This window comes from Paramacrobiotus metropolitanus, unplaced genomic scaffold (assembly GCF_019649055.1).
Source record: "Paramacrobiotus metropolitanus isolate TYO unplaced genomic scaffold, Prichtersi_v1.0 Parri_scaffold0000070, whole genome shotgun sequence".
Classification (NCBI taxonomy): Eukaryota; Metazoa; Tardigrada; class Eutardigrada; order Parachela; family Macrobiotidae; genus Paramacrobiotus; species Paramacrobiotus metropolitanus.
The window spans coordinates 166,969-180,598 of NW_026570290.1; the positions used below are offsets into that span (position 1 = coordinate 166,969).

The following is a 13,630-nucleotide window of genomic DNA, read 5'->3' on the forward strand; positions in this document are numbered from 1 at the left end:
ATACGGCATATTGAACTTTGCTCGGTAAAATTTTCAACCTGTTCCTATCGCTTCCATTGGGAAATCGTCTAGTTTTGGACCATTTTGACCCGTTTCACACAAATCAGTTCCATTTTATTCTGATACCGGTCGTCAGAAATCAACGTGCTGCTGTACCTTATGATTAACCAGCAAAAATTTGCACAGCTTACCCTAAAGGCCAACGACTCCTATCAGCTCAGGAATCAATCCACAAGCATTGGACAGCGGGAGCAATAAAAGCAGCCAGTAACGTGGTGACCTTGTCGACGTATTTCCATTTAATTGGCCATGACAAAGGCCAGGAAGAACTGTATGCCTCCGGTCTTACTACTTACACTAAGCCACTCGGGAATTTAATCGCCCAAAAAGAAGCCAACAAGACATGGTCCGTAAGTTAATGAAGCGTAAGTTAATGAAAATATATATCCACTTACAGTAAAGTTATTCGTCAAAACCTTGCCCTGACCAATCGACTAACTAAAAAAATTAAAATTTTGATATAAAAATTTTAAAATGAAAGAATATATACTGTCATACGGCTAATGTGCTGGTTAGCAGTTGTAATACTCAATAAAATAAAAGCAGCCAGTAACGTGGTGACCTTGTCGACGTATTTCCATTTAATTGGCCATGACAAAGGCCAGGAAGAACTGTATGCCTCCGGTCTTACTACTAACACTAAGCCACTCGGGAATTTAATCGCCCAGAAAGAAGCCAACAAGACATGGTCCGTAAGTTAACGAAGCGTAAGTTAATGAAAATATATATCCACTTACAGTAAAGTTATTCGTCAAAACCTTGCCCTGACCAATCGACTAACTAAAAAAAGTAAAATTTTGATATAAAAATTTTAAAATGAAAGAATATATACTGTCATACGGCTAATGTGCTGGTTAGCAGTTGTAATACTCAGTTCCGGTTTATCAAAACCTTTAATTTTTGAAAAATTCATCACCGATGTCGACGTTCAAAATTCTCCTTTTTGAGTTTATGATTTCTTTAGGTGTTCAAGTACTCGTACTGCTAGTCAGTCTGCAGCTGGTACAAAGATACGGACGGTATAACACACCGGCAAAAATGGTCACAACGCTGATGCCGCTTCCGGCAAACACTGCAGAAAACTTTTGCCACTATACTAATGAGTCTATATAGGATTTCGAACGTCCGATAGCTCGTCGCAATTTTTCTTTTCTTATTTCTCACCGTAGGTTGTCTTATGTGACCTGTGTAGCAACGTAAATTGATGTACAGACATACATAAATGAACCTGGGGTGCCCGCAGAATTTCTGCATGGCATGGCGTAAAGCGCACGTTCTGAACATATTGCATGTCCAGTCGCATTCCCTCGCGGTATTATGAGTGCTGTAGAACTGTAGAAGTAGTGGTAATAGCAAAAGCACTGCTCGGTAGGGTTTCAACGAATGCGCCTTACACACAGAGCGCACGCAATGGTTCAATAAGCAGGGCGCTATCCACTGGAAACCGAGAAACGGCTGAAAAAGGCGCCGATGGGGGAATCGAACCACGGCTACGTCGTTAGATCCGCATAGGCAGTACCACGGCACGTTGAAATCATTTGAAAGAATTTGTCGCTGTACGTGTGCCGCTTCTCTCCTCACACCCCCTTTGCAGCTTTCGCTACGTCCTCGTAGCAAGACTAAGCGATCCTTTAAGCGGCGGTTCCGGCTCACCGCATCCTCCATTCTTTTTATCGTTTTATTCGTTTTTGCTCTGTTCCTCCCGTTCGAGGTTAGCACACCAGTCTCATAGGCGAAGTGGACGTACCGAACCACGATCTGCTACCATCTAAGCAGGGCGCAATCCGAGGGAAACCGAGAAACGGCTGAAAAAGGCACCGATGGGGGAATCGAACCCCGGCTACGTCGTTAGATTAGATCCGCGTAGGCAGCACCAATGCACCACGGCGCAATACGTTGAAATCATTTGAAAGATTTTGTCGCTGTACGTGAGCCGCTTCTCCGCTCACAGTTCTTTACGCCGAACTTTGCAGGAATTATTCAGGTTTGTTTTCCCCTACCAAAAGCCGCTTCGCCACCACAGACAGTCTGATGCTGCAAGGACGACGGTGTCCCAAAACCTTTTTCCAATTTTTTTTCAGAAAAATAGTCGTAACTGTCAACAAGAAATTTTCGGTTCAAACCAGCGGTCAGGAGCCCTTAGCCGCCTTGAAGGCCTATTAATCTGCCGTTTTTTCCCAGATGTGTGTGACTGTGAGCTATAGCATTTTATTTCTTTTAGCTACTTTGCTATTATTTCTTTCCTACTTTTTATTTCTTTATTTTATTGCTATTATTTCTTTGTAATATTCTGTACATTCCTGTGCAGAAAAGAAAAGGATGGTTTTAGCAGTAAATGGCACAATCAGAAAGCTCATTACGTTAATCAACCTCCGGGATATCCGAAGTTTTATTCGCCCTCTCCGGTGACACTAGCGTATTCTCTGTATTCTTTAAAAAAAAAGGCAGTGCAAAACTTGAAATTCATGCTACCCGTCATCGGCATACCATACCACATCATCAAAGCTCAGCTTTGATTAAGCTTAGGCATCGTGTTGGTCTGCATTTATTTAGCGGTTCAGTTATTATAATCGGCAACGAAGACCAGGCATAAATGAAACGTGTCTGAGAGAACTGCAAGTGTGATAGAATTCGTTCCGTAATTGTGTGGATTTATTTGTTTTAGGCAGCTCGATAACCCGCAGTTTTGTGCAATGGATAAGAAGCCGATCGTTGTGAAAGACTGCTCAAGTCACGACGCTGTGCACTTCGTGTTGCATTGGACAATTCGGGATTTTACACTGTACAAAGGTACCCAGAAGTGGATTAACAGTCCAGGCATCACGTTACTGGAACTGGGTGTCAAGAGCTTTACAGGGCGCTTTCGGATCTCTGTCAATCCCTGCGTTAAAGCCGACAACAATAGTCAGTATGTGGGAGTTTATCTGAAACTGACGGACGCTGAAGAGAATTCCACCGCTTACAACGGCCCAGCCAAGGTGTATGTGGCTTCCAGAATAAGGTGCGATTTGACTAGACTACTTAACATTGTGCTTCGGAGTGCTTGGCCGCCTTGGCGTGTCGTGCCAACGGCCATGTTCATGCGCTTGAAGTGCAGCCATGTTGGCTCGAGATTAAGCAAAGGCCTTCTTGATCATGAGCGGATGCACTGCGCTTTGTGTATAATGAGTTTCAAAATAAATTGCAGCACCGTTACATCATTCTGATAGCAAACTACTGATTGCAGATCTAGAAAACTCAGATTAGTAAAGATTCTTCTTGTTGCGTTCTGAAAAATGTTTTAAGGGAAGTGAGCTGGTGCATGGCGCCAGTTATAGGTGTAAAGTGTACTTGTACGAAAACTTTCGCGCACGTGTGAGCACTTTTTTGGAATCTTATATAACGTTTTATAGCCTGGTGACAAGTATAATACATACATGGGCGTAAGTATAATACAAGTATAATACATACATGCACATATATGGGCGTAAAAACCGTTTTTGCGCGCCACGTCTAAATTTTAAAATAATTTTTAAAATTTTTAAATTCATTTTAAGATATCAAAAACATGGAAATTTGGTTCGGGGTACAAACGATCTTCATTCAAATATTACATGTTGTGCACAATTTGAAAAGATTGCGTAGTAATGAGACCTGATACAACTCAATTCGGCTGAACTATTAGAATTTAGAATTTTATTGCACCCACTCCCCAACCGGATGTTGTCGTACAAACGATTTTCACGCCACTATATGTTATGGAATATTCTCTTGTTTTAGTGGAACCACTGGCAATGCCATGGATGTAGAGATTAACCAACCAGTAAAAACACCACTACGCTACTTGTATTCACCCGGAAGCAGCTCGGGATGGGAGACGTTTGTTAGTTACGCTCAGCTGTTTGGCACTGCCACTGAGCCTGGTCTGCTTAAAGACGACGTGGTTGCCTTCAAAATTGAAGCGACCATGTACGGCAGCGGCACCGCCGAGGTACCGGAAGTGAAAAACGTTCGCCTGTCCAAAATCGAACCTCCAGCCACGCTCTGCTATCAAGACTTCCGTCGTCGCCAGATGGAGATGTATCGTGCGGAAATACAACTGTTCTGCGACTTTCTGTTGCGATCCAGTGACGGTCGGGAATTTCGCGTTCATCGTTTTCTGTTAGCGGCGCATTCGCCGGTCTTTTTGGCCATGTTGACGCATGATTCCCAGGAGAAACAGCAGTCGCACTGCGAAGTGACGGATTTGGATGGAGAGTGTGTGGAGATCCTGGTGGATTATCTGTATGGATGTGAGACGAATAAACTGAATGCGGATAATGTGGAGAAGGCGTTGATCATGGCCGATAAGTACCAGATTATGGATCTGCGCTCCGTTTGCGAGGGAATGATCGCGGAGAGTGTTACCGTGGAAAACGCTGTGGACCGCCTCATCATGGCCCGACAGCGTGGGCTGGATGTTTTAAAGGACACGGCGTTGCGGATTATGGCGCAGAATAAGCTAGTGGTTCTGAAGGATAAAGTTCTGAAAGCTGCTATCCAGTCGGATCCGGACCTGCTGGAAATCATCATGGAATACTGTGCCACATAAATCACCTCATGCGCCAAACGTGGTAAGTTTTTTTTCTAATTTAACCTATTTTAATGTTATTTCTGCTTTGCATTTGGATACACGTTGCGTTTACAGTAATTTTTATATTCAGGTTGCCATCCAAGCGCCAGGCGGAAATCATGGAGGTAATAATATTCCACCGTTCATTTTCTTCAGAGTTGTGTAAATTAAAAATCTAACTTTACGAGCAGGATTGCAAATGTTTAGTACACGTATAACAGTCGTATTCATTTGACTGCGAGGGCTGCCGCTTCTGTGAACTTACGCTTATATGTGTAAAAATTATAAATTAACGGATGAATGTCCATTGTACATTACTTTCTCATTGCTTGCTTTACTCTTATGGTTATTAAAGGGTAATAATTAGTTTAAGGTTAGTTAACGATATTACTGACCACAAAAGACCAAGCCCACAAGTTGAAGAGCTATTACACCAGAAAATAAGCTTAAAACTTTAAACGCTGCAATAATGAAAATTGGTTGAGAAACTTCGCCAGTCGTGAATACGCGTAACCGGTTATACCACACACAATGCATCCAACATAATCAATGCACACAACTTCAAGAAAATACCATAACTGTCAGAAAACATTTTCTTCCACCAAGTGCGTACTGGAATAATTTTTCAATTTGTACATTTTGTTTATTTTAAAAACAAGCAACGTAAATTTTATTGTGGCCCCCGAAACGCAACCAAGAAGGCCATTGTGACCTTTTCTGCTCATTCGGACCATTTTTGCCACCTGATACGGAGATACTAATCCCTTTGCTTCTAGTACATTGGGGAGAGCTTGCACTCGTGCGGTCCGTATTAAGAACATACAAGGCCGCCTTCCTCAGTGCGTCTAGTTCGCGCCGTTCCGCTAGGGTGAGATAACTCACCGCCTTCTCCGGAGTGATGTTGTTAACCAGCACTGATTCGCAAAAAGAACGGAGATCCGTAATATCGTACTTATCCGCCATGATCACAGCCTTGTCCGGATTATCGCGATTAACCTTTCCCATTTCACACGCGTAGACATAATCGGGCAATATGGTGACACTTTCCCCATCAACGTCATCCAGTTCGCAAAGTGCGTGTTGCGTTTCCTTGAAATCGTTTTTAGGCATGGCAGCAAAGACCGGTGAATGCGCAATGAGCAGGCAGCGATGAACAGGGAAGTCGTGGCCGTCGCTGGAACGGAGAACAAAATCTGCAAAATGCGTATTACCATCTCCAGGAAGCACGCCGGCAAGCCGCTGACGAAACTGCTCACGATAAGCTTCTTGGTATGGTGGCACGGTGCATATGCGAAAGGTTTCCGATTTTCGCTCGACGAGGACTTTCATGATGATAGTTATGGAGTCGTCGCGCATTCTCTTGAACAAGTCCGAGTGCCTAATGATGTTATTAGTTCCCCATCCGGTAATGTAAGTGCAGATGGTTTGCGTTAATTTGAAGCTTTTGGGGACAATTTTTGTCATGGTTCGTCAGGTACGTAAGCTAAACACTGTAATGCGGAAGAAGCGAACAGCAAATTTAGTAACAGGCAACTGAATTTGAATTAGTTTTAAGGAACATAATCCCCAACAGTTCCTGCAGTTTGGAGCAGAAGCTGCCGGAATCTTAACCTTGTATGTAAATATAAACTGGATTTTTATTTTAGCGCCTAGAACACCTTATTCCAAATCCTGTAAGGAAGCGCTCTGATCCTGTGTACGACCTCTAATCCTGGTTGACATCCGTAAAATATAAACACCTCTAGACTGTGCTTCTCTGCACTTGAATCTACGGGGTCCGCGCGGCATGGTTTAACTCCCATGCGCCAACGCCCTTTGCAGTTCTTGACTCCCGTTTCTTCCATGGTAATACCGTCATTGAATATCATAGTCCTATCATAACGGTGTAGTTGAAAGCCATCAATTGTCCATCGTAATGTAAACTTGAGCTGATCACGGTTGGTATGCTCGCGCACAATGATTTGGGATTGTGGGCGCATCGTCAGCGTAGCAGGTGTCACAGCGTACAAAGATAATACACACATCAGGAAATTGTACGAATACACTTAAATTCCACCCAGCTCCTCTTTATCAAAAATGGAGCATTTAAAATGCATTTAGCATATACACCGTTCTCCTGCGGTGGTAGATAATTGGTATAAATGTAATCTATTAATACGTAGAACTGGGTTTTATCAGAAAACCCTATCTACAGTCTAAACATACTTTTTTAACGCATCACATGACTGGGCGGATAAAAATGTAGGTAAGAGAAAAAACAGTTCTCGAACCTTCTGTGCAAAGAAAGCAGCATTTCCGCAGGCTGCTGCTGATGCAAACATTCGCGTTCTTGCATATGCGCGGGAGTAAACCTGCTACCTAGATTGTGGCACATCAAAGTGCGTAAGTTAAATTCCGGAATTAACTCACCTAAGGCGGCTGGATTTGCGTGTTGTTTGCTTTTTTATCTAGGTACAGTGAAATTTTGATTTCATTGCAAATTGCTGCAGTATACGTAATCTACACGAGCTACTTCATAGGTTCTTATAATCTACGTATGGAAACGTGTTAATGATGGGCGTCAACGTCACAGAAATTACATTAGATGACGACCGGAAACTATTACTTTACAATGGCATATTTAATAATGTAGCCGGTTACAGTTGAAAGAACTGTTAGCAAACTTCAACACCACAAACCACATGTAGAAAAAAAAAACTTTGGTACAGTCTCCAGTTTTACCACTTGAATGCAGTATTCCACAATATTATGGTAAGTAACAGTGGAAAAATTCTCGCAGATCTTCGCAGCAAAACATAAGTACTCGTCTGGTGCTAGAAGAAATAAAATTGGTTGAACGTTCCGCCAACTGGCAGTGGACGATAATCAATGCAGTGAGATTGGGTCAACAACATAATTATAAGCATTACTGTAAATGGAGTTTCCTTTAATAAGTTAATAAGGTGTGTGTCGATGCAAAATACAGATCAAAAAGATCTCTACCGCGATCCCCGGATACGCAGTCGCGGAAACCATCGTGACCTTTTTTTCTCTTTTGCAACATTTTCTTGAGAGGAAGTTGAAATATTGTCGACTGGTGCACTGGCCGCATTTTGCGCCAGTGGGCGGTCTGTATCGAGAAGATATAACGCTTCCTCCTTCAGCGTGCCCAGATCCCGTTGTTCTGCGAGAGCAAGGTATGTATCTGGCTGCATTATCCACAGTGAGCATGCTGGCTAGCATCAGTTCGCAGAAACAGCGCAAATCAGCAACAGCATATTTGTCCGCCAGAATTAAAATCTTTTCCACATTATCGCCGTTGATTTTTTCCATGCCACAGGCGTAGATGTAGTCACACAGAATGCCCACACTTTCCGCATCCATGTCATCCAGTTCGCACCGCGAATTCTCCTTTTCTTTGGTATCGTGCGCTGACATAGCGGCGAAAACCGGTGAATGCCCCATTAGCAAACAGCGATGAACAGGAAATTCGTGGCCATCATTCGAGCGGAGGAGAAAATCCGCGGAATGCCGGTCATCTTTAACTGGAAGCATCTCGGCAAGGCGCCGGCAAAACTGCTGACGATAGTATTCTTTATCCAGGTGCCTGCTGCATATGCGAAATGTATCGGATTTTATTTCCAGAAGCACATCCGCCATGACAGTGATCGAATTGTCCTGTAGTTTTTCATACAGTTCCCTGTGGCTGATCATTTGATAGGTGCCCCACGATGAAGTCGAACTACCAAACTCATAGGTCAGGATATCGTAAAGCGGAACAAGTGTTACCAACGACCGTCCCGTATATAAGCTAAAAAACACCAGAAAGCGAATGTTTACAAATACTTATTATAAACATTAAAACTTAAAACTTATTATAGCTTATTATCAAAACTTATTATAAACACATTATAAACATTTACAATACGCATTAAAATTTTTTATTTATCTCTTATTATTACCGTATTAATACTAATTAGTAATTATAATTGTTTATTTATGTCTATTATTAGCGCATTATAGAGCCGAGTCAAGATGGCAACGAAACAGCTAAATCACCAATATCGTTATAGAATAAATTTGAATGACGTTTCGTGTTCCAGAATTCCCGTGCACCAAATTCCGATTTGAAAATGAAAATAGTGAAGAATAAACTGTAATTTTAAGACACAAAGAGATCCTGCTTTTGAACGCATAGCATACCTTAGTTGGCATCCTACCAAGAATCTGCGTTCGCCTGTGTAGGATCTCGACGCGAGATCCGTATCAGTCAGGTACAAATACACCCCAAGTTTATGCTTTTCTGTATCCGGATCATCCTGATCACCAATGCATGGCATAATCCCCAGGCGCCAGCGTGCATTGCAGTCGTTGATTCCCAGTTCTTCCATGGTGATGCCGGCATTGTACATGGTTACTCGATCGTAACGATGTATGGAAAACCCAGCGATTGTCCATCGTAGCGTAAACTGGATATGCTGTAGATCAGTGTACTCACGTACAATAAATTTTGAATGCGAGAACATTGCCGGTGAAGACGGAGTTAAAGAGTTGCGATACAAAATCTGGATATGACTATATGAGCACCATTGGAGTGTATATTTAACTCATTAAAATTTCTGTTTCGCCAGTCACATAATAAAAGGTAACAGTAGAAACTGATTTATAACTGATCAGCAGCCGGTGTATCATGTTAATGGGGCATTTTAATTTAAAAGTACGGTATGTTAGGTGTAAGTTTCTTAGATTGACCTTGAATCCTTGATCCTGTTGCGTCTTTGCCACAGCAAAAAAACGGATACCAGCCAAATGAGACATCCTGTACGAGAAGCAGTAGGTCATTCAGGATTGCGAAATGCGACTGAAGCTATTAACATTTACATCATAATTAGATCAGCTTTTGGATCACGGAAGCCCTTCAGACACTCCAGTTTTACTGAACATTGGTGACTGGATTTATTTCGTTTCTGCTTTGATTTAATTGAGCCCTGCCTTATTTTAATTGGGTAGGTATTGTGTGTGAAAATAAAAACTGCAGTATGGGCGCGTGGTAGAGGTGGCTGGCGACCGCCCCTTCGTCGACTTTTTCTGCGCCAACCGGTGCCCTGAAATCATCTTCTTCAACCGGTGCATCTCCACGTTTGTACCACGGTTTATATGCATACTCTGATCTGAAAGTGTTTCGCACAATCCTGCTGCTACTTCCAGTAAACAATGCACAAAAATGCCATTAATTTTATGTTGTCTCCGCAATTAGTTCTTGGCCATATAACTTACCATTAGATGTCTACACTGTCTACACAATATTATTATGTAATGTTTGTGAAATTCCCAGGATTACGGTGCGAGAAATAAATCGCCATTTTTTTTCCACTTTTGTTCGAGAACGTGAAAAGCGAGAAGGGGGGAATGTTACTTGAGGTAGCGCTGAGGATTATGAAAAGAGTTGCAGAGTTTGCGAAACAGAGTTCACCTAAATTAAACAGTCAGAGGTTTTCTCAACTACCAATGGAAATGAAAAAGGGTGTTGAAATCAGTTCGCATCCGCTTTTTTTGTAGCTACCTTAATGTTCGACATACTCAGACGGAACAGGATCACGATCAAATAAAACCCTGGTACCTGTACACCTGCCATGAATAATCAAAAGACCGCAATAAATTTATGCGCCACACAACCAATACAATCGATACCAGCGACCTCTAGTGTTGGTTATTTCTTTGAAGTTTCCTAGTGCACAAGAAAAAATAAAAATTTCACAAAAGGGCGTAATTGTTTCCATATTCTGTATCAAACTTTTGGGCTTTGCTACGATGCCCCGCAATAAAAAATCGTTGTACGTCAGTATACGCGTACTGATCCGCAGCGGATCCAGTTTACTCTACGATGGACCATCGCTGGTTTTCTTTCTACCGCTATGATGAGGGGAATCAACGATTGCAAAGGACGATGGCGTTTAGGAGTTCAGCCGTATTATGTGGATCCTGATGGCCCAAATCCAGCGGAGGCCCCCCTGGCGGCGTACTGATGCGGACCTAGCGTCCAGATCATACACAGGCGATCGCAGTTTTGTTGTCGGAAGCCGCATAAGGTTCGTAAGTGTTGCTTAAAATTGTTAAACAAGGTCCGTAAGAATCCGTAAGAACGTTTCCCGTAAGAATACAAAGTGCCAGTGGTTACTCATAATGCTGAATTCGATATACTCATACAGAAATTTCTGAACTACAAAAGTATGCATCTCGTTGTTGAACCATTGTGGAATGGCACTTTATAAGCTATTTCTGGTGTTCGCTAAATTCCGTGTCAATCACCTCAGTACTAATAACGTTACCTTTCTGTTATACTTTAGTGTATATACGAGACGATCAGTGGCGCCCTTGGTTGCCCACGATCTAAGGACGGGTGAGTTCAAGTGTTCAACAGCTCGGGTGATTCATGGGGCGACGATGAGATTTGCAGCCACGAAGAACTGTTCGAGAATCTCCAAAACGATTCCTTTACTCTGCTATGAATGTGACCGTGGAGACAAAATCCGACACTTTCCGCATATGCAGCAGGCACCCGGATAAAGAAGACTATCATCAGCAGTTTTATCACCGCCTTGCGACATGCTTCCGTGTGAGTTCCGTCTATAAACGACCAGCATGCCGCGGATTTGGTTTTCCGTCCTAGTGATGGTCAGGGCTTTTCCGTGCACCGTTGTCTGCTCATTCACCGGTTGTTGCTGCTTGCTAACGCACAATACCAAAGAAAAGAAAACTGCATTGTGCGAACTGGATGACATTGCTGCGGAAAGTGCCACCTCCCTGTATGACTACATCTACGATTGTGGCTTGGAAAAGATCAATGGAGATAATGTGGAGACAATTTTAAGTATGGCAGATAAATAGGCTGTTGCCGATTTGCGCTCTTTCTGCAAGCGAATTATGGTCGGCAAATTGCCGACCTTAATATTGCCGACGGCAATATTATTGTGAAGAATGTAGCCAGGTATCTCGTCCTCGTGGAACAACATGGAGTGGACACACTGAAGGATGAAGTATCGTATTTTCTCAATACTGACCGTACAGTCGTAAACAGTACAGCCGGCCCGGGCCAGTCATTACACAGCATCGGTAAAAAATTGGTTCGTAAAAAACTAACGAAAAAGCAAGAAATTTGCACTTGCTTTCTTGTCTGTGATTCTGGTATTCTTTATAGAAGTGCTATTGGTTTATATTTGATAGTAGGAACATGTGTAATTAAATTATGTGCAACTGTTTGAAGGAATGCCGGCGCTACATTCAAAGTTGTCCATATTATAATATTAATCGACTGACTGCTACTATTTAATAATCTTATCATTTCCGGCTGCGGAAATTGTCCTTAATTACAGTTGTTAACAAATATTTTTGCAAAACATCAAGTAAGAAGTATCGTTTAAAAATGTCTTATGTGTATCCATGCGAGTGTCTTTTTTCATTTTCGCAGATTCGCAATTGCTATTACGGCTTTTTTTACTACCTTTCTGGAATTCGCCATAGAGATGGTAATGTTTTGTGTTTAACATTAAGAGCATGTGTTCCGGGTATGTCAGATTTTTGAAGGGAAATTAGCGCTTCACACAAAGGTTATTGATTGTGGTACTTAATTAACTCATATGAGCCGAAAAACTATTTTGGCTAGCGGACGAAACGCTTAAATCTTATGCTAGGTCCATACTTCAGTTGTAATTCGGAATACAGTAGAAATCTTACAACAATCGTAGAAAAAGTATGCACGATAGTCGAGTTTGTTGTAGCATTTTTTGTTGTAATTCTCAAAAGTATGGACGCTACAAGTTGTAATAAAAATGTTGTACAACAAAAAATTTGTTGAAAATCGATGTTACAGGAGGGAGGGGCTTCTCTTCCTTTCTGCAACGTTGTAGAAAACTGGCCAATGGCTAGTTTTCTCAGAATCACCATATGCATACTGTGCGTGCAACGCTTGCAATGATACTTATTTAAAATAATAATACTCATTACTTGATATCATTATGATGTTATGAACTGATTATCATAATCTGAGAATAAGCACCTAAAACAATTTTATGCGCGACATTACCCAGGCGGGATCGCGACGGTACGCTCCTGCCGGGATGTTCCCGCCGGGTTCGTGATGCCGAGCAGGAAAACGGTAAATTTACTAAAGGGCGTTGGGCCGTAAAAGGCTTCCAATTAAAAGCCGTTAATAGTCTGCAGGTTATGCGGCATTTTTTATTACAGACCTCTGCGCTCTTTAGTAACATCAAAACTATGTTTCTCACACTGTATTTTTATAACTATGGCGATACATTTTCAGAAACTCGATTTACTGTAGAAACTACAGTGAAACCTCATCGTACGTACACACCGAAGAAACGTACACCCCTCTATTACGTACGAAAAATTCTGTACCGAATTACGTCGTAGACTAAAGTACAGGGGGGAACCTCTACGTAATGTACACCTCAGCGTTGCGTACACGTACACTTAATCTCTGTACCGCATAAGCATTTCACTGTACGCAATCACCTCGTGAACTCGTACACCGTTGTTTCGGAACTGAAGATTTTATACTTTTTGATGGTAAATTTGTGAAAATCCACAGAAGGAAAGAAAACTATACACGAAATTGCTAGATTTTTGTATCCTGAGTAAGGATTTAAGGGGTATTACTAAAGTCTGTGACTGTGACTGGGTGGGACTGGGTGGGACTGTGAGTCTATGTGACTGGGACCTTATGTGACTGTGACCGTCTGTGACTGTGCCACACTGGGCCTGGGAATGATTGGGACTGTGACCTTTTGGGAGTGGGGCTTGAGGTTGTAGCAATCCGCTAACCAACTGACAGGGCACTTCCGGTCAAATTTTTTAACTGGCTTTTTGTGTTAAAAGGCAGTACTTGCAAGCTTCTTCTGTAAGGCAGTACTTCGTAAGGCACACTTTTATCTTGCTAGGCAACGACTCAGACATATATCTCAACTACTCTCTAGCGCTGGC

General features: G+C 42.2%; 1 protein-coding gene across 1 annotated transcript; it reads left to right on the forward strand.

Moving 5' to 3' along the window:
- Positions 1–2,753: 2,753 nt before the first annotated feature.
- On the forward strand, positions 2,754–4,630 carry LOC129594629 (speckle-type POZ protein-like). Its single transcript, XM_055491379.1, has 2 exons — positions 2,754–3,061; positions 3,820–4,630. The coding sequence occupies exons 1-2, from the start codon at positions 2,754–2,756 to the stop codon at positions 4,628–4,630; spliced, it is 1,119 nt and encodes a 372-aa protein (XP_055347354.1).
- The last annotated feature ends 9,000 nt before the right edge of the window (positions 4,631–13,630 follow it).